At 44.5% G+C, this 25,545-nt stretch overlaps 1 protein-coding gene across 2 annotated transcripts in view; it reads right to left on the bottom strand.

Annotated features, from left to right (window-relative positions):
• Positions 1-25,545, bottom strand: part of arhgap23a (Rho GTPase activating protein 23a) — a 79,841-nt gene that overhangs the window by 43,908 nt on the left and 10,388 nt on the right. The window contains exon 1 of one of the 2 annotated variants that reach the window (XM_080776694.1): positions 15,574-16,047. The exons of the other annotated variant lie outside the window; for it this stretch is intronic. Within the exon in view, the coding sequence (XP_080632820.1) occupies positions 15,574-15,627 (54 nt within the window). The 5' untranslated portion in view covers positions 15,628-16,047. Of the gene's footprint in view, positions 1-15,573; positions 16,048-25,545 lie in introns of those variants that run through there. 2 annotated transcript variants of the gene reach the window in all.

The raw sequence follows: 25,545 nt of genomic DNA, 5'->3' as shown, positions 1-25,545 counted from the left end.
CAGTGCAACCATGTGAGCGCAGAGCATGTGAGATCTATCAGGGTGAACTCTCTGGCTGCTCCTCGACTCTCGAGTTACAGAAACAAATCTGCTCGCTTGCCATTCTCTTTTCATCATCGCCACAGCATTCACCCAAATATCGCGCTCGCTCGCTCACTCTCACACACACACACACACACACACACACACACACAATAGGAAAGAGGAACATTTTCATAAATATACCCACACCTCACTAAAATATCCATTTACATGATGTTACATAGTCAGTGTGTGTGGAAACAATATTGTACTATGAAACTGTATGATAAGTGGCTGCAAGAGGATTTCAGGCCATATAGTGTACATAGTATGAGAGAGTAAGGGTGTGTCCAATGTTCTTTTATTGCACATCCTTCACTCTTCTACACACATGCCACAAGGGAATGTGGGATGCATGAGTCAGCCATCCCACCAGAGACTAAACTGGCAAGAGAGAGAGAGAGAGAGAGAGAGAGAGAGAGAGAGAGAGAGAGAGAGAGAGAGAGAGAGAGAGAGAGGGAGAGGGAGAGGGAGAGGGAGGGAGGGGATGAATGTTGGAAAGAGAAGGACACATCGAGGAAAAAGTTACTGCTGGGGACTGAAATGAGGAAAGAGCGATCTATAGCAGAAATTAGAGTCAGTGAGGCAGACGGTGCAGATGGCAAGGAGGACACACACACACACACACACACACACACACACACACACACACACACACACACATTTTTGGGGGTCGGAGATTATTTTGCAGACTTGTGCTGTGGAACCAGAGGCTACATGAGAACATGCACACAAACATGCACCTCCTTTCTGCTGTGTGTGCATGCAGGTCACATGGAATGGAGCATTGGTATGCTGATTAATAATTAAGTACTATTTGTATGTGTGTACGGTGTAAGCATGCATGTGCGCGTGCACATGCGCGTGTGTGTGTATGTCTATGTAGAGGAGGGGGGGGGGGGGGGGGGGGCTTGTGAGTTGGAAAAGGAGAGTTTGTCTGCTGCAAGGCCACACACAAATTCTCTGTCTCCCTTCCCACTTGTTTTCCAGCACACCAGACACTAAGTGGAGAGATGGTGGTACACCTTAACCTACTTAGTGTCCTCTGCAATAGAGGCTTGTTTATCCACAATACTTGGTCACCATCACATCGCAACGGAGAGAATCAAGACAAATTTATACTTCATTGTATGTGTTGTTGTATTCTTCTCACTTGCAGAAAATGACAATGCACCACATCGCTAGCTTGCGTCATTTAGCTTGTATCGTTAGCTGCACCTGGACAGGCACGAGACCAATCGCATTTTGTGCTGTATGTGAAATAGCAGCCCATGCTCTAAAGAAACACACATCAACCTCCATTCTCAACCTCGCATTACTCTTGTTTTTCCACATGACTGCCATGGCATACTTAACTACCACCTATATCCGGGGCAACCCCACCCCCACTACTCCACTCCACCAACTTCCCTGAGGCGAATGTCTCAAGTTGCCCCAGCAACATTAAATCTCTCGGTCTTGGCTCAATGGCACGCATCCTTGTGGCAGCCATCTTTAGCGTCACCTCAGTTTCTGCTTCTTCTTGCTATATCGCAGCAATTAATACTCTTGGCTTTACACTGTTCTGCCATTAGAAGGCCTTTACACTGTTCTGCCATTAGAAGGGTTGCAGCAGTACAAAACTTACAGCGTTAGTCAAAACATGAAATAAGATGGTGGAAAATGGAATGGGGGATTTTTTTTAAACAACCTACAAAATACTTTGTCCAGCACCACAAAGTCTTATAAACAGCTTCCAACAGCCGCATCCTGACTTCTTCCAGCAGTGTGGGATCCCTCACGAGACAACGGCTGGACTTCGTCAGGTAAACCCCAGGCTCCACTTTCTTCTCAGCAGTAACATCTGTCTCCCTCCCCTGTACACGTGTGTCTGTGTGTGTGTGTCTGTGTGTGTGTGTGTGTGCGTTGCGTGTGTGCATACAGTATGTGTGCATATACTGTATATGTATACCACAAAGCCTAGCAACACAGGGGCCAATGACGACATCTGGCAAAGCACTAACCCTGCTCCCCTCATACTATACCCCTCCACACACACCTCCTCTCCTCTTTCTCCCCTGTACTGACCACAACCGCTGGGAGCAATCACAGCGTCACGTATGAGCTCCATTGCAATAAGAGTAAGAGCCCCCCCCACCCCGTCTCTTTCTCTCTTTTCTTTCTGTCCTGGTTGTTTTCAGAAGCAGCCCTCAGCAGTGTAGAGCTCCAGAAACCACAGGGCTCCAGCAGGCCTCCCTGCCCTCTCCTCCCCCCCCCCCCCCTCTCTGTCTGGGCAGAGGACATTGGAAGCCCCTCCGCTTTCCTTCCCTTCCCTGGAGGCCCCGATGCGTATATTTAGCCCCAATGGCTGCCTCTGTGTAATTAACAGTTGAAAATTACAAGTTTCGGGGCTCGCGGATGACGACTCTGTTCCCCTTGGCTGCCTTGCTCCAGAGCCAGTGCTGCATGGCTAAAACCGTACCCAGGGGCACGTTATGGACAGCCCCGCACCAGGCAGCGGTCCAGCGGCCGGGGTGTGGCGTGGTGTGGCGTAGTGTGGCGTAGTGTGGCGTGGCGGCCACTGAGCCAAGTCGGGAGACTTGCTGATGGCCAGTGTGTCTTACAAGCCCGACAGAAGGGAGAGAAAGAGTTACACCTAGTTTATCATACCCTTTTCTTATTCAAGTGAAAAATGTGCATAAAATAATGCATGAGTATTACATCAGGTTTTAGTGAGTGCAAGAGAAAGAGTGAAAGAAAGAAAAGAAGGAGAAGAGAAAGCAGGGCTAGAAAGCTGGGTCTGACTGTTTAATAGGCCAAGCTAGAAGGTCTCGTCTGTCCCTCACTGGAGTTTCCATTTGAGGTCATCTGGTTTTTACATTCCTGTCATGCACCAGCAATCACACCGAGTTGAAGAATTCCTCCATCACTCTAGACTGCCTCATATACAGTACACTGTTTGGACACACACACACACACACACACACACACACACACACACCACTCGCTCTTTGGTGGACGACGAACGAGTACCATTTAAGGAGGACATTTTTACAACCTCCCATAGTCTTGCGTTTGGAAATCCAGACACAAAGCTTTCTTATCACCTGGTGTTTCTTATTAAACCTAGCCTATCCTTCCCTTTTATTGTCACTTCATTGTTTTCCATGTCAACACTTGCAGGCATGTAGACTTCTAGTGACCTCAGGGAGCTCCAGTACAGGAGAAGACACTATACAGAGAAGCTGGAGAGAGGCCCACAGGGGTGGGAAGAGTCAAAACAACACAGCACACGTGACCAACTACAGCATAAATCTGAGGCTGACAAATAACGTCCCCTCCCCTCCAAACACTCCATTTTATGACTCTTTCCTAATCCGGTAATATGTCAACACTGGAAGCTGAAATAAGAGCAGATTTCCCCCCTTCCCATCCCACGGTGCCAAACAGAAAAAGGAAAGACCTAAAAGGGCAGACCTAAAAGACTCGAAAGAACAGGGTCTGCTAGCCTGGACACGAGCCGAGCTTCCCACCACTGTGAGCGAGCGCTGATAAGGCTGCCGATCCAGAGATTACACGCAAACCGTTTGTGGGCAGAGAGCATGCCTGCCTTCGCAATCCCCTCTGCACCCCACCCCTTCTGGTGGGACAGAGATGGCATGCAGATACAGTATGTCCTCCTGGACATGTTTTGAATACAGGAGGATCAGCCATCGCTATCGTCTCATCTGCTGCAGATTTGCCTGCTCCTTCCTGTTGATTCGTGTCACGCACTGTACAGCCCTGCACCACCAGTGCACAACATCTGTGGAGGACAGAGAGATACTGGTGTCTGCTGTATAGTGTCTGTTTGAGACAGCATGTCTATGTCTATGTGTGTGTGTGTGTGTGTGTGTGTGTGTGTGTGTGTGTGTGTGTGTGTGTGTGTGTGTGTGTGTGTGTGTGTGTGTGTGTGTGTGTGTGTGTGTGTGAATGTGTTTACTTTTTGACTAGTTCAGACTTGTGCAGTATTTTTTTAAGTGCACCGAAATACTTGACCTCTCTGTAAAATACACAGCAAAATGTGTATATACACATCCATTTGTCTTCATTCATCCATTAAGTCAAAGAGTTACCAAATTGAAGCCCTTACCGGTCCGGTCCATTTGGTTACATGTGTAAACTCTCAGCGTTAAATAAACACTCTGGATTCTACAGTGTAATGTGATCATGGTCTGTATGCCGGTGTGATGCTCATGGCATTTTCTGCATCTTTAGCTCCTGTCACTCTGCATTAAGCAGCCTTTCCTGCAGGCAGGGACAATCAGCTGTGGGCACATAAATGTCAGAGACGTTTCCATGCCTTATTCCACCTCAGTATACCAAAGGTCACATTATTGTGCGGGTTACGGGTCGCTGGTCAGAGGTGTACCTGGGCTCCTCGGAGGATCATATAGCTATTGACATGGGAATGAAATTCACTCAGACATTTGGTCACGGGCTGAGAGCAAAGAAGACATACTATATAAACATACCGTTTCACCCATTTCAGTTTTAAGTATATGCTGTAAACTAAACTCTGGCTGTGTGTGTGCGTGAATGCGTGTGTGCATGCGTGCGTGCGACATTCTGGGATCAGATGGTTTCATACAGACATACCAAGTTTCAAAAAAGCAGACCCTTTTAAGGCAAACAACTCATGCTTATCAGCAGGCAATACCTATATGCTTTAGGCTATAACAAATGCTTTACAACTGAAGACTAGTGATATCTGAGCAGAGCAAAGTCCCTGCACCCATAAATCTTCCTGAGGTGTATATTTAGACGGGGCCCCAGACACACCATGCTGAAATATGTGGGCATCCAGTGCTTTCTGAAGCGATATGTGATGTCCAAATAAGGCAGCGGTGGTGGAGAGATCAAACCAGATCACTTCAGTGTTTCTCTTCTCCTCTCAAATCAGACACACAGGAAGAAAACTGGGGGAGTGGTGATGGGAAAACAAGAAAACTGAAAGTGGAGACGCATTGGAGAGGAAAAACAGACGAAGAGAAGAGATGATTAGAAGGGAAGACGGAATAAGGAATAAGACAACAGGGATACTGACACGCAGAGGAAACGGAGGAGGAGACAGAACAAGAGTTAATTGAGATAGGACACAGCAGCTGGATGTGTGCTGTCCCAGGGTCAGTTTTGTTCTGCTGTGATAGGACACAGCAGCTGGATGTGTGCTGTCCCAGGGTCAGTATGTGTTCTGCTGTGACACGAGGTCGCTCTCCTCCTCTGCTCTGCCTCAGGCAGGCAGCCAGGAACAGCACCATTATCTCTTCCCAACCTCCAGAGCATCTTCAATTGCCTGCCTGTTTGTTCAACCCGGCCGACTGTCTCTGTTGCTGACCTGTCACGACAAGCACATTCACTTTTGTAGGCGGGATATCGTTTTTACTGTTCCCACCTGGTACTCTGTACTTTTCACTTACTTTCACTTTAGTACTTACTACTTACTCCGGAAACGAGTAGTTCACCCAAAGAATTATTTATTTTCTATCAATTACACACCCCCATGAAGCCTTGAATTAATGGATTTTTATTCTTGTTTGTTTCTTTGTTTGTTGACCACTAGCCCCTCCAGCGTTTCATGTCTGTCCACAAACTTTGTCCTACACAAACATTCAATTCCCATAGACAATGAATGGAGAATTTTACGTCATAGTGTCTGAGCAAATAGACAAAGTGTCTATTTTATGTCATGATGATGTACGATGATAAGGGCACCCCTCACTTCATACAAGTCAATAGGAGACTCAGTAGGATCTCTGTGAATTCAAGGCTTCATGGGGTGTGAAACTGATATAAAAATAAGTAATTTCTTGGGTGAACTACTCCTTTAACCCCCAACTGTGTTTTTGCAACTGTGACAATGCAGTTTCCTGAGGGATACATACTGTAAAGTGAATCTGAATCCATTCTAGATGAGTGTTTGTTTGCACATCTGCAGTACTAGAGCGTTAGTATAATAACATGCCCTCAAAATGGACCGCATTGCATAAACTGTTGGTAGCAATATTGTCAAATAAGTCAAATAATGGCCAATATCGATTCCCCCCCCCCCCCCCCAGCACATGCATGCAGCTCTGGTGTCAAATGTTTGGGGAGTAGCTGCAGGGGAGATGTGCTGGTAATTAGGGTCAGTGAGTCAGCTAACTAAAGCCCAGCAAAACAACAGTCATTCGCTGTGTCTAAACTGCGTTTCACAGTTCATCAACTTGCCCCGTCACTTTGATAGTGGCCGGCTGGCCAGCTGCCATATACACAAACTAATAGGATCCTCCCTGATCTGTGGTGTACAGCACTGCAGTACAATCCCTGAACACGCATCATGAACCAGTTATCTAGCAGTGAAAGGATGTTGGATCACAGCCTCTGCTCTGAGGTTGTAACTTTCTTCTGACCAAGCTGGAAAAACAGAGCCTTGTCATGATTCTTAACCCCTATGGTCAAGAAAACGTAATTAACAGTAGCCATGTTTACAGACATTACATGATGGCATAGGCAGTCGTTCTCACATACCCTCTTTAATCGTTAAGGGCTGTTATGTAGTCATTCTCACAGAGATTAATATACCAGTGCCGTACTTAATGATCACGCAAGAGGGTGTCTTTAAGCATGCAAGTCTAGGTATTTGGGGTTTCAAAAATATGTATTTTTGGGGACACACAGCCTGTGTGTGTGGTAGCCTCGCTTTGCTGTATGATGTCACGTAGGCTTTCTCTCTTGCAGAGAATAAACGATGCTTTACCTTGGCAGTGGCAGGCTCTGCCTTCAGTCCAACTTTGATCCTATTAGGGATGTGAATAAAAGTCGATGTTAGACTCATGCTCATCTCGAAAAATCTTCTCTTTTTAAACCACCAACTGTTGCGCTCACACGGTCTGTCCCTATGTGAAACAACCGCTCACTGTTTTAAAGACACAAGAGGAGTTAGCCTTGCGTAGCCAGTCAGACTATCACTGCGTGGATTTTTTTTTTTTTGCAATGGCAGATTCTTCTGGCTCAGCGAGGCTAGTGAATCCTACGGTGCTGAATGCAGTCAATGCACAGTTGCGCTCTCCTGTCAAATGTAAACTGAAAAAAACAAAAATAAACAAAAATAAATAAATCAACACCTCAGTAAATGGCAGCAACACGACGACTCGCCAAATACAGAGTCGTTCACATCTCTAGATCCTAATAATAGTGCAGGGGGTTTCAACTTTCAACTGATTGTGAACGATGGACCATCCACCACCCTGACTTAGAATAAACCTGGAAACCACTGTTGTGTTGGGTGGGGATATGGGCTAAAATTAGTGCTTTTGTAACACTTGCTATGCATCCCATGTGTGTACTGTACATCCCAACCAATGGTATTGGATAATAATAATAATTTCCTAATAATAATGACTCAAACAGACAATCCGGTGCTTGAGATTCGAACTCCCTTTTTCTGTTGAAAACTCAACCTCCAACTTGTCAGTAAATGACCACATGGAATGTCATCATAGGTCAAAAGGTCATTCAGTTCACCGGTTCTCAACTAGTGGAAAGAAAATGTTAAAATCAACAAATCCTACATGAATGTAGGAACATGTGGGATAAATTATGCATTTAATGAACAGAATCAATACATCTGCAGGGTGGCAGACCATCTAATTTAACTTTACTCTACTCTACTCTACTCTCTCTCCAAACATGTAATTAACGGTTCAACAGAATCATACGCTACTTTAACTTGCATCGTAGTTGAACATTCCATTTCCATGCAGATGCAGCACTTTCTCTTTGCTCTGAAGCATTTTGCTCATTGAACAAACAAACAACAAGACATGATCTATTGATCTCGCTCTTGTGATAATGATCACACGGTAAACAGCTTTGTCTCTTTCCAGTCTCCACCAGAACGTATACGAGGTTTATCTCCCTCTAAAAATACACCATACATTGTTTCTTAAGAAGAATTGTGTTGATAGAACAGTGTCTCGCACTTTGGTGCCAATCAATGTAAGCAGGCAATTTGACTCTTGCAGCGTGCTGTAATTTTGCCAGCACCAGATATACTGCCATACAAAATCGGCACACATTCACAGTTTCACACAATGCCAAAATCTAATATAACAGTAATTCGCTGCCATTTCAAGTACGTGAAAACACAGATTGTGCGTCACTTCAGTGATATGCATGCATTTCTTGTGCATGCTTCACAGTCGGGGTCATGTTGTTGTTAAGATTTCCAGCCAATGCACAACAGTCAGGCTTCAAACATCTTCTAAGTGTGACAGGATTTATGGGGGGGCTCAGATTGGCTTCAGAATTTATTCTATTTCACAAGATATACTTGCCATTGTGAATGTGTTTCCATTTTCAGCGCAGCATGCTTCTGTGGACCCCAGGAAGAAGTCTGTTGCTAGGTGTAACAGCTAATGGCGATCCTAAATAAACTTAAACACAAACGATATAATTCTCACATTCTCACATTTGTTCTGATATCTGAGAGAACCTCAGTGCTACCAGGATCTTCGTTGGTCATTCAAAAATATCACATAACACACACACACACACACACACACACACACACACAACGCAAACACTCATTTGTTTGAGTGAGAGATAAGCACATACGGTGAACCCTGGTAGTTGGCAGCGAGGGAAATGTCTGTTATGCAAAGCTGAAGGGAGCCAGCACCTGGTTTCTTTTTCATGCCGTTCCTTTGGATTACTCACAGCGTTTAGCTGTCATTCTGCCATCATTCTCTGCCAATGACTCACCGGGACTTTCTCCATTTTGTTATCTTCTGCGCTACCCTTTCTCCTCCTTCCCTCTCCCTCTCTTTCTGTCTTTACATTCCAATGTTCCTACACTGTTCCCAACGGCTGTGCAGGAAGCCTGTGCAGGAGGATGCCTTATGATCTGACTGGAGCTGTAGACATGATGGAGCGCCATGCAGCTTACTGCACAGTATGCACACAACGCTCCCCGTTCGCTTCCTTGCACCTCACGTGCACAGAAATGAGACACACGACAAGACACTACATTGCACAGTTATACACGAGAGACAGGCAGAAGATACATAATATCATTTGCTGTGATTTGAATGGGGCTCACTCGAGTGTCTGCCCGTACTTGACCCATCATGGCCCCCTGCGACACACTTCAGCATCTCCTTATTGGGGGGCCAAGCGTATATGACGAGGGGCCCCCTAAACCCTGAGCCTTGACTACCCCATTCAGGCCCGTCGCCCAGGCCTCCAGGCTTCAGGGCAATCCCACAGACCCATATAAACAGAGTTGTGTCTACATTTCCGAACAAGATGCAACCCGTCCTCAATTCCTATGCACTCAACAAAACAGATGAGATAAAAGTCACCCTCATACAGTACAGGGCAGGCGCATATTTTCCAGTGAAAATAAACAACAACTAAAAAAAACACCCCCCAAAAGAACACTCACACAGGCAGTGGTATGCATTAAGACAAATACAAAGAGGCACTGACACAGTCCAGACCATCATGCATGAATCTAATTACTAAATTAGCTCATCTGTTTCTGAGAGCGGCTTTGTTTCACACTGAGCCACCCAACGTCAGGGAATGAGACACCATATGAAATTCACCCAGCTGGGAACACAGGAGGGGATGTGTGTTCCCTGCCCCGCGCCGGGAATAGGAATTGATTGGGTAATGGATCTGTCACCTTTCAGGACAGGCAAGTTTCAAGTGCCGCTAAAAATACAAGGACCCCTATTCATCCTATCCTATAAGGCACACCTTGAGCGAAGAGTGTTCCAGGGAGAGAGGGAGAGCGAAAGAGAGGGAAAGTACTGACTCTGTCTAACAACAGAGGATCAATACCATACCATTAGCTTGCTTTGAATTGCAGAGCCGCATTATAGGCACTGCACCCCTTATACCAGTGGTTCCCAAAGTGGGGTCCGGGGTCCACAGCTAAATTATAGTTTGGAACCAAATGGCCCCTTATGGGTCTGTAACTCTGAGTGTACAAATGGAACCAAATGGACCCTAACGAGTCAATTTGGTTCCATTTGTACACTCTCAGAGTTAAATTAACATTGATTTTACAATATAAATTGGGAGTCCCAGAGAAATACCATTAAATGGGGGTCCGTAGACTAATGCATGTCAAACTGGGGGGTCCTGAAATGGGTTGAGAATCACTGCTAGGGGTCCCTGGAATATATTTTCTAATGGGGGTCCGCGGGATAATTAGTCAAAGTGTCAATTTGGGGGTCCTTGGCATGAAAAGGTTTGGGAACCATCAACCACTGCCTTATACCACGATGAACAAGGTCAATGATGACCAAACTCATTCGGCCACCTGTAGACACTATTACTGTGTTTGTACAGCTTCACGAACTTCCTCACAAACATACTAGGGTCAGTCTAGTGCAGTGGTTCCCAAACTTTGTCATGTCAAGGACCCACAAATGAACACTTACTTGCCAGCGGACCCCCATTTGAAAAGATATGCCAAGGACCCCCATAAGAGAAGATTTTTACGGCTATAGCAATGGTTCTCAACCCCAGTTTGACATGCATATTAGTCTACAGACCCCCATTTAATGGCATTTCTATCTTTGAGAGCCCAATTTATATTGTAAAATCAATGTTAATTTAACTCTGAGAGTGTACAAATGGAACCGTTAGGGACAATTTGGCTCCGTTTGTACACTCTCAGAGTTACAGACCCATAAGGGTCCATTTGGTTCCAAACTATCATTTAGCTGGGGACCCCCTGGAACTCCCTCAAGGACCCCTGGGGGTCCCCGGACCCCACGTTGGAAAGCACTGGTCTAGTGCTCCAACAACCAATACACTGGAATGGGGCAAAGTAATGGTCCTGCGGCGTGAAACTGAAGTGTCACACACCAATTATTCAATGCATGTTTCAAATGCCTCTTTGAATGCTTAATATGGAACTGAATGTGGGAATAATTTTCAAAGACTGTGACCAAAGCATACAAAATCTTAAAGTGAAAATCCATATTCATATTTCATATGACCCTGAATTCTATATATGAGCTTAGGCTACAGTCAGCTATCAAATTGATTTGATGCTGGTGTGCATTTGACATGTGTGTCTAGTCTACATACATGCAGCACATATACATACATGCATTTGGGGGAGGGACTGTTATGAGTCATGAGTCTGCACAACCCTGGCCGTTTACGTGCAATGTAAACATGCTGTGTAAAGCATGTGTTTGTGAACACCTGCACTTGGCTATGGGTCTGAGAGTGATTCAAGTGTGTCAACTCATGCGAGCGTGTGCGTGTAATACACACACACACACACACACTCACTCTCCAGGTTAATGATTGTGGAGGTGAGGCACGAGTGGTTGAGCAGCAAGACGCAGCTGTCGCCTGGAGCCCCAGAGTTTAGGAATGCCAGAGGGCTGGTGGTGTTTGGACGAGGGTGTTAAGGTGTGAGAGACATCGTAGTAGTGTTAATGGACTGATGCAGGACGCTCTGTCATACAGACTTTACTGTCTCTCTCTCTCTCTGCCCACCGGAACCCTGACACTTTGCCCACAGACCTGTCACTTCAATGCAGCACATATACTGTATTGACAAGAAAACACGGCATTGCAGACATGACAAATACCTTTTTTGGGACTTTAAAGACCATATATTACACTTTGCAATTACAATGTAGACTGCATTGTGGATACATATCTGGATAATGAACGATCCTTGAGATTTATACAACTGGTTATCTCTCTCTATAGTGTCCACTGTCCAGTCATCTCGATCCTACATATGTCTGACTTGCTCACCAGTACTTTCTGCCCCTGCATCTTTCATTTAGTAAGTCCACACAAAGGTAGGTGTGAGACGCACTCAATTCCCAGTCCCACAGCACTAGGTTGCTGGCTGGGATTGACTGGTGTCTATGGCAGTGGCTGCTATCTTCTCAATCACTTGGCATCCCCTCACTGATGCACGTCTGTAACATGCTCCTCCTGGTTGAAGTTAAATACTGCACATAAACATTGTGGTGTAGACTAGAGCACCCATCCAGGGACTTCTGTAGGGCATGCTTCAGTGTCCAGCATTAATAACCATATACGCAGAAGAACAGACTACAGTTGCAGAGAAGAAGCTGAGCTTGATAAGTCTGGAGAGGTTGGACGTCCACACACTGGCCATGCCATGCCATGCGAGCGCTTTCCTTAAGATCAGATCATCTGGCAGGATTTGAGTTTTTCCTTATCCAGGGATAATATCCAAATACAGATCACATTTTAGTACACAGTGTAAAGGGGGGTAGAATTACCATACGTTTATCCACAGATGCGATAGTGAGAAAGAATGTTGTACCGTACCATGCTAATACAAGTTAGAGTCTTAGACATTTTCTAATGAGGCTTTCTTGTGCAGTGTCAGATATTTTCACTTGATGTTGTCTTTCCTTCCTAGGAACTGATCCATATACAGCTGGTCTGACCCTTTGTGTGACTGTGCATAGATAAGGCTTCTGGTCAGGTTTCCAGACTGGACAATGACTACATGGCAGCTCCTGGGTTTGACGTCTTGACCCCTACACCTATAGCCGATTCTGGCCATGTAGCATTGGCAGACTGCTTGCATGAAAAGGTTATGATCCGACTTAAAATAGGCAGCTCCCAGGTCAGCATCATCAGCATGGCTACAGGAGAATGGAGAAGGTCAAGTGATGAATTACACAGTCATCGATAGTGTATGAGTCTGCTCTTTTCGGCACTCATGCTAACGTGCTGCAAGGCACTGCGGCAGGCTACAATATATCGACGACCACAAACAAACACATGCGCAGACAAACTGGTACACGTGCTACAGGGACACGAAAGGAGGTGTGCTATCGACTGGATCAGCTCAGATTTTCATGTGAGGGTTCTCATATTTCCCATCGTCGTCAATATGCCGTGGCAATCACGTGGCACAAGGCAGCATTAGGCCTTAATGGTGTTGCACCGCCTGCCCTCTGCCCCACCCTAGACTCCCATCTCCTCTCTACAGGCACATCTCTATTGATCCCACCCACAAGTACTGCACTGCAACACTGGAGCGGCCCCGCTAACAACATTAAACGTGTCCCAGTGGACATGCCCTCCCTCCATAAAAAGCCACTCCCAGCCTCGTCTCAGGGATACACTCTGGACGAAGGCAAAGCTCGTCAGCCCCTTTAAACACTATGTTCCCTATTTACGAATTAAGTGGCCATAAATTCAGCTCTGCATGTGCCGGCCTTTCTCTGTCCATGTTTGTCATCTCTTCCCGTTATGACAGTGTTGTTTGCTGAAAATAGCAGATTCCGAAAATAACTGCTGCTCAAGTATAAAAATAGGCTTTCCTCTGTACTATTTGGTCTAACTGAATCAATGTGCAATCAGACGGCAGCCACAAAAGGAAGAGAAGAGGAAAGGTCCCGGTACCCGCTCTTTAACCAAACATTCATTTTCATATCAAAAGCACAGGCAATGCACTTCAGTGCAGTTGTTCGAGAGGAGGGATGTCCCTGTATTCCTTTCTGCAGCCAAGGTACAAGGAACTGAGATGCAGTGTGGAGTGTGGACACAGAAACTTAAGGTTTTGCAGCATGAGACTAGGGTGCATGGTGACACTCAGTCGGGGGCAGAGGGCAGGTATGAAATGGTTCAGGGAGAGAACAGAAGAGGAGGCACTGAGGTCACGTTATGGGGTTGAAGGTAGAAGGAGCGTGTTCTGCAGCCATGTGCTAACTATTAGGCCAGCCAAATCATATTAGAAACTCCACTTCGGGTCTGATGGGTAATTTGTGGGTACACAAAGGAATCGCTTCACAGTTAGAACACAGTCAGTCGTTACATTTCTTATTGCACTGCAGTATGTTATTGGAAATTTGAAGATGAAAGAGACTTCAATGTTTTTGAAGGGATAAGACGTGTTTTACTAGACAAACATGCGACTCCTTTCAAATGAAACGAGACCACAAAAGAGGAAAGGCTGTTCTTTGCCAGAGGGAGAAAGATCGGCCACAGTCGATGAGAAAGGTTCTGTGGCATGAAGCCATATACTGTCCCTATCTATGACATAGGGGTTCAAGTTAACTAGGAAAATAGAATTAAGAGTATACTATACAGACTGAGACAACCAAATACCTCTTACACTAGAGCTTTGTAGGGTAATCGAGTGCATGAAGAACATGAGATAAGAAAATAAAGCCGTCATTGTTTTGTTACTTAGTTGACGACATAAACACAGATACGAGGACTACATGTTCTCTCTCTACTCCAAATTCTTAGGCAATTTTTTAAGCTCGTCCCTCTGCCTCATATTAGTAATGTGCACATTTCAATTCAATGTACAAAGTGGAACACTATAAAACAATTGATTTGTTTCATCTGGAACGTGTTTTTATGGCCTCAGGACTAGAAACACAAAGAGAAAAAAGGATCTTACAGCATTGTAAAGTTTGTCAAGTTCAAACAACTCTATTGCCTCAGGGCATCCCTACTACACGCACAGAGGCATGCATAGGACACACACACACAAATACACAAGCAGGCACCACACAGAGTCAAAAGATCCTCTGAGCCTAAATCAAAACAGATCTAGACACAGACCTCTGTGGAGGCTACAAACAAACTGAGCCAGCCCAGTAGGCTACCTTTCCAGATGCCTCTTTTCAAACACACAAGCAGACCTCCTGTGTGTAGGCCCAAATAGAACAACCTCTCCTACACCATGACCTATGGCAATATCTCAGCTGAAGTCGCTTTTGGTCATCTCTTTAGGCTACTAATACTATAAATCATCAAAGTAGCCAAGTACTACTTGGCTAGTAGGCTACACACCTTTCACAGAGATCTGCACAATAACAAACTCTACAGTCTGTGTTTTTGGTGTCACACCATTGAACGTGTTTAATTGGGTTATTTCATGGTATTTCATGTTCGATTGGCATGGAAGTCCCACCTTATGTTTTGGAAATCATAGCAGTATAGCTGCTACCTGCTAACTGCAGGCTAGGCTCATTATCATCTCACCCAATTAAATAAATATAAAGCGATCAAAACGTGTATCGACTCCGAATGGTGGAAGAAAGAGAAAGAGTCAGTGGACACTACACTAGTGTGGTTGGTCACTGATGGGACAAATGTGGCATCCACGTTTCGGGATGCCCTGCAGTCCCTTTTGACAGCCTGTGTGGAACCTCACTGATAAAAAGGTACACACAAAAGAAAAGACTGAAATACGAGCGTAAAACGACACGTTTCGCCTCTTGTCGCGCACAGCATGAACGAAGCTGCAGAAATACAACGCTGAAGAGCTAACTTCTCAACCTACAGCGTGTGTGTGTGTAGGCTACACGTATGTAAACTACTGTTAATCCTCTTAGGAAATCACGCTCTCTGACCAGCCGCACAGACCCAATACAATGTCCGCCATATTCCGGGTATCATAGATGATCACAAAATTAAAACATTATCAGTGACACAGCATTCATTACTTACTTCGTTCTCAGGGTAGGGAGGAATTCCAACAAGGCAAAAAGCAACTCCATTCATTGGACAGCTGAGATTTTTTTTGGACCAAGGAGAGGGGGATTTGTTGCTACAAGTGGCGGCGAATATCTATTAACAAAAGTGTTCTGTCAAGAACAAAGTACAATATTCTAGCGGGGGTCCACTGTGGCATTCACCTATCCAGTTTCCTTCCCTTTTAACCCACTGTTTTCCGTTGTTTGGGGCTGTTTGGTGTGCTCCCCCTCTCCTTCCGCCAGACCGCATCAGTAAATCCCTCTCGTCGGCCTGGGCTGTAAACCCAACACAGTCACACTGAACGCTCTGCACTGCGTTGGGTAAATCTGTTCGCACCGTGAGCTCAGCGCCTTCCTTCCCTTCCCTGTTCCCTCCATTCACATGCACTCCGCTCCGCTGTGCAGGAGCTCCCTCTGCCTGTTGCCAAAAACAAAAAGTTCAGACATGCCTGGCTTCTACTACAGTTCTACTATGATACACCATTTAATTCTGCAGTGTTCAGTTCACTGGTCTGTGGTCTGTGCCAGCCATCCTCGGAAACCGTGGCGCGGGGGGAGAGGAGGGGGGCTGCATGGGGGCGCATACCTCAGCGTGCCCAAGGCCGTTTAAACAAAGGCTTATTGTGCCCTGATAAACTGATAGACCCGACAGAAAAGACTAAACAGCTGGGGGAATTTAAAGGTTCACGAGGAGGTAGGTAGGACAGCAGCACACTCCGATTGGGAGACAAGACCACTTCCATAAGTTCCATTACTGAATTCCTTCCACAGTCACATAACACATACACTGAGTAAGCCAGACAGAAGGGATGTGTATCTTGCTTGCTTCTTCGCCCTTATTAATATAGCAGCCTATCCAATCAGAATCGACACAACAAAAGGGGCCCTTGGCTCTCAGGGGCCCTTTGGGGAAATTGGATCTGCGGTACTAGGTTTGACGCCCTGAAAAGGGCTCATGGGGCTCTTCATTGGCTGTTGATTTAGTTAAATTTAGGTTAAAAATGTAACATGAAAATGTCGCGCACACGCGCACTATGGGGGACCTGCAAAAATTACCGGCCCAGGGACCCTCGTGGGGGTTAATCCGTCCCTGAGCTGCCAAACAATAACAATTTATTGATTGATTGTTATGTTTATTGACAATGTTTACATGTACAGAAAAATGCACATTTACATCACCAACAAAAGGATAAATGCAAGAAAGCCAAGGCTTATTTCCATTGCAGTCCCTTAAAAAATAAAACACAACAATGAATGTGTTATGTAATCATTATTATGTTATTATTATTGTGTTTCTCGTGTGAGTGCGTATGTGTGCCTATATGTATGTTTGTGTACACAAGAGACAATGGGTACAGGTACATACTACAACACACATCAGGGGGATATGCAATAGTAAAAGGATACAGCATTCAATGCACAATACTTTCAAGTAATAGTAGAGATAAAAGAAAAAGACATTTACAAATTAGATGGACTGTGTTACAAATCCATCCAATAAAATATCTATTAACCTCTTATTAAACCGTCCAATCAGAATCACTCACTGCGCTACCAGCTATATGCAAAGTTATGCCTGTACCTGTCCAAACATAATTGCTGTCATTAACCATCCATTAGAATCATGGTAACCTACAAAGCCATCCATTCAGAATTACCCATATCAACTGTGAATTGCTATTATTAAAGGTCAAAAGGCAAAAAGTATTTTTAGGCTGTTCATGGTTGCAGCCATGCAGGGTGAATCAAAAGCCACACAGTCATGGGAAGTTTAGTCATTAATCCAACAGGAACATCAGTTGTCTGCCAAGAATTTACACTACATGATTATAGCCTATAGGCTACACCCCCAATTTACAGTAACTGTGGATCTTCCTACCCACTCCTTGGAAAAAAGGTCCATTCCTCACAAGTCTCCACTTATTGCCTACATTAAATTATTGGACTAGTTATGAAAAGGCATACAAATAGGTGAATATACATTTAAAATAATGAAAGTATAGGGAAGAAAATGAGACCGTGAAAGACTGGCAAATAATATGGCGACGTGGCATTGCTTCAGCCTGTGTGATGACTGTGATCATGGCTCAAAGTTGGGGGCCCATGTGGCTACTATTAGTGTGGAGTGTGGCACAGCCGCACAGGGGAGAGGGGTGCAAGAAGCAGAGTAGGGAAAGAGAGCCACTTCAAAGCTGTCTTCCTATGGGGAAACAGACTGGAGTCATAGGGGGAAAAGAAGCTTACAAAATGCTTCCCACGCCAAGAGCCACAGCTGCCAACTCTCGGACTGCCTTTACTCTCTCTTCAAGGCCTCAGGCCCCCTGGCCCACCCAGAGATGCACCACCCCATGTCAAGGGCTTAGAACCTGAGCCAGAGGGCCGGCACCCTTTGAAAAGTCCAAGTGATGACCTTCACTCAGCAGCATTTGAAGCGGATGATTATTCATGTGAATCTCAGCAGGTACTCCACCAGTAGTGCAGCCTCCGTAGTCATTCAGTGGATATCATTCCAGTTTCAAATTCCAGAGTCCAGCAGGATCCTGGTCTTAAGGTGGCAGAGTTAGGCAGATAGTACTGCCTGGGAGGGTCTTTTATTCGGTCCTGAATGAGGGCTGATCGAAGAAAGGGTGGATTAAGCGAGGAATGGGTGTCATGGAAGAGGCCTTCTGCAGCTGGTGTGTGAGGGGTTGACTGTCTGCCCCCTCTTACTCTGGACCACAGACCCCTCTCTTTCCTATCCCTTTGTGTCTACAGTAAATTGGTGTTCAACAATGGTACTGTGTTAGTGTGTCTTGTCTTGTGTGTGCATTTTGCCTCATTGCGACACCTCTTCCTGGACACATACTCAACATGTGCATTGACACCGCAGGGGGGCAGTCAGACAGATATTTTGTGAAGCCACTAAGGAAATCACTAAGGACTTCCTGAAAGTTCATATAATGGCCTGTTGTGGCGCTGTCATCGGGCCCAAAAAACCCCATAGCTCCATAGAGGTCCATGTATTTGGGCCCAACTTCACCTAGACTGTATTACCTTAATAAACATGGTCATGAATACTTTCTGCTTCCAGTCACTAGTTTAAAGTCTAATTTCTCATGTCATAATATTCTTTTTGGAAAATTATGGTCCCATTTATTAAAAAATGACCATAAAGTCGAGTATGTTCTGAGGGGCGTGGCTACCGTTACAGTCTATGATCGGGAGCCACGCCCCGTTCGAGTCAAAATAAAAACCAACGAAGAAGAAGGGGGGGAAGTCCTGCCTCGTTGTCTGTGCCAGCCAATGGCCAGCTGGGCCCAAACGGATCTAGAAAGATGGTGATTTACAATTCAAGGACTGACAGGCTTCATCTTACGTCCATATCAGACCCGGAGAACGCTTTGTCCATATTATTTTACAGTCTATGATTGACACACACAAATGCACAGACAGAAAGAACCAATTTGGCCTGGGCGGTTAGCTCAACCGTCTGGGCACCTAGGCTGCTAAACCAGCCGGACGGCGTGCCGTGCGTTCGACTCCCGAGCCTGACAGCCTTTACCGCGTGTCACTCCCCATCTCTCTCCCCCTTTCCTGTCTAATTACTGTACCCTATCAAAAAAATATATATAAAAAAAAAAGAAAGCACCTATCAGGCAAGCAAAACTTAAAAAGTTAAAAAGCTAAATGTACTGTAGAAAAGGTTTGAAAACGTCCAGTGTGTGACTGGGGAGTCTGTCTGGCTCTAACGGTTAACCCCTTCTCTTACAGTGCTTGTCATGTGTCTGTGGGCCAGTCGCAGTCACTGACACACAGCCCAAGGCTGTGTGTCAGCCCAAGGCTGTGTGGGTATATGTCCCTCTGATTGACTCAGTAAAATACAATTTGATAATGATGTAGGGTGACATGCTAGTATCTTGGTCATTACATAAAACGAACGAAAACAAACAACTATCACTCCTAACTAACCCATTTATTTGCCCGCACCCCGCCACCAACCACCCCCCAACCCTACAATCTGACCTGACTGGCTGAGCACGTGGTCGTGCCCAGACAAAACCTCCAGAGTCACGACTCATACGATTTCAGTTCTGCTGCATTAGTTCAGACAGGGGTGGGTGGGGGGCTGAGGGCACCCCTGCCATCCTACATAACATTCTAGGCCACTTCACAGTGCTGCGCATGCATGTGCAACGGTACACTACAATTAACCCGGATTCTGGTTACTCCACTTATCCTCCTATCCATAATTCCCTGCTTCAGCTTCGTCTCTCGCTGTTTTTATCCTCGCATGTTTTTTCCTCCAGCTCGCTCCTACATATCTTCCCTTTTTTTCTCAACCCAGTTCCCTCAAGTTCTGAGCCTGTCAACTATCAAGCTATAGTAGATACTCACTCCACTCCCGGCCCCCACACACACACTTCTGAGGGACGTTGTTGCCAAATCTCTTTAGCATCATTCAATGTGAGCCCTCGCGGAGTCTGCTGCAGTCCATTTGGACACACTCTGTCTCTCTGTCAGGCTGGATACACTATACCTCTCAGGCCCTCATTTGATACAGTTGCAGTTAGCCTCATATTGCTCACGGCTAAGAGCTACATGGATACAATCAGCAAGCCTTGCCAAGCCGTCTATCTACAGTATCTATTCTCTCTGCTGATCTAATATATACTGCATTACCTTCTCCCTGACCTCATATCAAATGCAATAATAGGAGCCCATTATCGCTGTCTTGGCCTTATAGGTGAAACGTGTCCTTCTCGTGTCAATGTATGTCAACACGTGCGTCAACACAAACATACTACAAATGAATGTGCTTGAATGAGATGTGGATATTATTGATGAGTGAGTGAGAGGTGTGGATATTCATGTACGTGAGTGAATGTAGATATCAGGGTGTGTCTGCTAGTCCTTGTTGTCCACTGGCCAACTGTTGACATAGAGGCTCCCGTGGAACTCCTTTGAAGGGGGGCGTAGGAAGGCCCTGTGACCTTAGCCTGCTTAGATTCCAAAGTGAGACATAATTCTCTTTGCATGACAGGAGGGGACCTCATTGTCTACATGGACAACTGGCATGAATAAGAAGAAACAGCTGACCAGTCAACACACTGGTACACATGCACCAGTCCACACGCACGCATGCAACAGACAGACAGACAGACAAGACAGACAAGACAGACAGACAGGGCACAACGTTCTGCAATGACACAAAAGTGAACTTCAGTGTAAACTACATTGTGAGTGCCTTGATGTGGTTTAGAATAGATGAGAGACTCTTGTCTGGTAACTCATGTGGAACAGGAACGGTTCTTCCTTATGCCCATCCTCCACCACCCCATCTCATCCCTGTGTCCTATTTTCTGTTCCTCTGTCCTGTCCTGTCCTGTCCTATCCTATCACTGCCAATTTCCATCCCTACCATTTCTCCTTAACTTCTACCTGTCTTCTTCCTATCATCCACTGCTTCTCTGACCAGCCTGCTACATTTTCTCTTCCTCGAACACCAGGCCCTGTTGTCTCCTTGCTTATTACTGTAATGCTCAGCAGCTGCCTCCCTTTTTTGCAGCAGGCATGGCATCTCCAGAGAATAGAACAGAGATCCTGTGGGCACAATGGGTGTGTGTCTTCTGGCTATGAAGACAGATTAGAGGTGCTGTAGCTGGAGTTGAGGCCATCAGAGCTGGGCTGGGCTGGTTTCTCCAGTGTCATACTATGACACTGGAGAAAATGACTCACACAGTCTGGACATCAGTAATGAACTCCAGCAATGTCACCGGCCTGTATTGTACCCACCACAGCATGAAGCATGTAACAGGGTCATCCCTATGTTCCCCAGGTTCTATGTTCCTTGCTTACCAAAGGCGTTAGTGTTAGTTAGCTATTATGCTCCCCTGATAGCAATCATTACAAAGTGTTTGTTCGGTGACAGGGCTCTCCTCATCTCTCCAGGTCTTTAGTAAACAGAAAATGACATTTTCAGGTGGATAAAACTTTATCCAATCAGTAATTTGATTGTACAAGCTGATAAACTATATTATGCTCCACACACAAGAACAAAATAAACACACAAATGACTGTGCATGCCTCCATTTCATGTGCTTGGTTTCTGGTACACACGGGTCTTAACATACAGACTGCTGATTAGATGGGGCCATGTGGTAGTGTTTGAGATAAAGGAACAAAGAGAAGGAAGCCCCCTCATGTAAAAGGTACTGAGTGTTCAGATGTTGCAATCTTGTGATTCTTGTCAGTGAACTAGTGAGTTCCTGCCTGGCCACCAATTCAAGTTCCCAGTCGTCCAGGATTATATTAAGCGTAGATTCACCATCCAACAAAACAAGTGAATCACATCCAGGGTGTTCATTCACGTTCTACTATAATTCTAGCTGTTACTATAAACGCCTGACACACATTCTTCAAAGGAATGCCCCCCCACTACCACCCTCCCTTTCCCCTAACTCTTGTCTCAGAGACAGAAGGGAAAAATAAACAGAGACTCGTGGTTCCAGGAGTAGTGGCGCACGTTTCCTTCCTGCGGTCCGTCACCTCATAGGCCCACATGTGTCTGCGACCTCTTTACCTTCACAACTCCAACTTCCCGTCTCTAACATCACTTCCTGTGGCGGGATAGACAATGGAAATGAGTAGCATGGATGATATGCATCCTAAGGACACGTTCGGGGAAAGAGACATACTATGTCCAGTACAATTATTGCTGCACAGATTTCCCTGAATAGTGATGAGTCAGGAACATCCCAAAAGAAATCAACCGCAGCGATCCGTTTCGGTCCAACTGATCTCCATAAAGTATGACCTTATGTTCAGTGCTCAATATGTGTGTGATAAAAAAGTAATAGAAATTGTATTGAGCAGGCGCAAGAAAATAATTTGTGTGGACAGTAGTACAGATCTTGCATAGCAATATGCCTACTCCTTACGGATTTCCAGTTATTATTTAACCTCGGACTGTGCTGTAGTACTTAAAATAAGTGCATTTAGCCACATTATTTCTAGTAAAGGCATCACAGGAATGGAATTCAGTCTCAGTGCATATTAGAGAACTCAGTACACTCCTTGGAGTCCTTTCCCATTAAAGCTTAATGAACAAATTAAAGCTTGTTATTAGCTTGTCAACTGTCTTGTCCTGCTCGCTTGTCTTGCCTCTAGTATGTTTGTCTTGTACATGTAGTGCATATACTATCTATGTCTATGTGTATTATGCTTTTAGTGTGGGTGTCTTTGTTCTATCTAATGGATGCATAGTTATTGTGTTCACTCTGCTTTAGTGTCCATTGTAAACTCAGTGCAGTTGTCAACTCCATGTTTGGTAACGCATCCAATCACACACTCATTTCATTCTCAGACCGCTTTATTCAAACTGGAAGTTTGCACTACTCATCCTGCTGCCACTCATGCTGATGCTGCTCTCACCACTACTGCTGTCTTGCAACAAAAATGTTATAACAAAGGGCTTAGCTACATTCCTTACAGTAGATACAGTTTAGACTAAATCCTTTAGGTCCAAGGGGATCATCATCATACTAATCCAAGCATTTCCCCTGTACTAAAAACTCAGTTTGTCTAGACATGACCTTAAAAGAGGGAGTTCTCATTTGGTATTATTGAATACAGAAGACCACAGAGGGATGGAATGTTTTCAACTGGAACTAACTGACCGTACTCAGAACAGTTCCTCATTTTCCTCTCGCTGTCCACTCACTTATGGAACCGTGATTTAAAAAGTGCATGCCCAATGCCCAGCTAGAGAAATGGATGCACTGAAAATGTATTATATGAATATATTTAAGTGGATTTCTGTGACTCATTCTTGTATGACTGATTGACAGACAGATCTCCCACAATTATATTTAATCTCGAACACATAGTAAAGATGAATCATTACTTGTGCAAGCAGAGCGCACAAGTATTGTGGTCGGCTGGACCAAAAGTGGTATGTATGTATGTATGTATGTATGTATGGTATTCATGGTATGGTGGTCCCTAATTGGCTGTTGATGGTGACGTAATTAAGATATGTTTCAATGTTGGGTGCGTAAAAGGTAACGTATGTATGTATACATGTACAGTATGTATGTAGCCTATGTATGTATGTCGGTAAGAATGGTGGTCCCTTATTGCTGTTGATGGTGACGTACGTACTGTATAAGGTCAATAACGGGTCTAAAGGATTTAGAACAGCAGTTGTAATAGCTATTAGTTAGTAGCAGTACTTGCACATGCACTCTGCTATTTCTATTTGTGAATGAACACAAATGAGCATTAGTGTAAACACTAAAACAAATATCTGCTTATTCTAGCCTGTGTAAAAGGACAGCCATCTGCTCCTTATATGGTCACTGGACAGACTTCCTTAAATATATAATCCATAATCTCCTCAACATGGATATGAAATGAGATACAATTACACTTGGCGGCCACAAGGGGGCTCAATACTTTACTATAAGGCAAGACCGTGAGGCTAGTTGGTAAATGAACGATAACATTGTAGGCCTAATAGAAATACTGTAGTTTATTTTATTTAAATTATTTTATTAGTATTATCATTTCAGCTTCACCCAAAGTTATCCAGAGGCAATCCAGCACTGTCTGTGGGACATGGGGAAATGCTGAGAGATTGGGGGGGGGGGGAATTATGTCCTGTTGCCCCAAAGGATTATCTCAGTGTTCAGTTAGCCTGCCATTACAGTGATTGATGAGAAGAAGACTTCAGATGAGCACACAGACTAATCTGTCTGTCTTCAATTTGGAATTATCCAGGGCAGGGAACTGGAGAGCTATAGCTCAACTGTGAAACAAAGGAAGATCAAATCAACAACAATACTTCTAATATGTAGTGTAGATGGATACACAACATTAACAGTCAGCCTTGTCCTCTGTGTTTACTTTAGGAACAGAACAGTATTGTAATACGGTGGTCTTGAGTAGTAGGGAAAAATAGGCCAGATCATGGTGTTTTATACAGGATAGCAGTGGTGGAAAAAGTACTCAATTGTTTTACTTAAAGTATCAATACTGCCATGTAGAAATACTCCATTACAAGTAAATGGCCGGAATTCAAAACTTACTTGAGTAAAAGTACATAAGTATTGGTATAAAAATGTACTAAAAGTACTCATTGTGCAGCAGAATGTCCCATTTCAAGTTTTCAAATGTATAAAAAACATGAAAATAGCAAATCTGCTATTTTCAAATTGAAGTGGTTAATGTATGTTTTGTAATAATAATATAAATCTACAAAGTAACTAGTTACTAGTAAAAACTAGTAACTCAAAATTTCAAATAGATGTAGTGGAGTAAAAGCACAATTTGGATCTGAGATGTACAGAAGTAGAAGCAAAAGTATTGGAAACTGGAAATACTCAAGTAAAGTACAAATACTTCAATAGTGTACTTAAGTAAATGTACTTAGTTACTTTCCACCACTGCAGGATAGCCTAAATATACTAGTGTGAAACGCCTTAGAGTAGCACTGCTCCATGGCCTGTACGCTGATCAAAGTAATGAAACAGCAGGCATCACTGACACAGCTGCTAATTCCAGACTGACATCTTCACACACAGCACCTGGACACTGCTAAAGGCACGCTGCTTATTGTAACTGTCCCAGAATGAGAGACAGTGGTTTCAGGTATAAACTTCAATTATATAAAATATGGTTTTTATGATGATCATACTTGGATAAAAAGGTTGATTTCATTATGAATAAATAGAATTTAAGAATGGCAACAAATATGTCAAAGGGTTATATTACAAGGTAAAAATACACCCTTTGAAGGGAGTCACATGATCAGAGTTGTCATGTCATTCACATGACGTCACCTGTCAGTAAGGGTCAGAGGTTGAACGGACTTCCTGGAGAAAAGCTGTATGTTTTGGGAACGTCTGAGAGAGAGACGATATTAATCAATCTGCACATGGTTCAAAGGCGCACACGGTATATTCTTTGT

This window comes from Protomyctophum bolini (assembly GCF_963924005.1).
Source record: "Protomyctophum bolini genome assembly, chromosome: 11".
Classification (NCBI taxonomy): domain Eukaryota; kingdom Metazoa; phylum Chordata; class Actinopteri; order Myctophiformes; family Myctophidae; genus Protomyctophum; species Protomyctophum bolini.
This window is presented reverse-complemented; position numbering and strand designations above follow the sequence as displayed.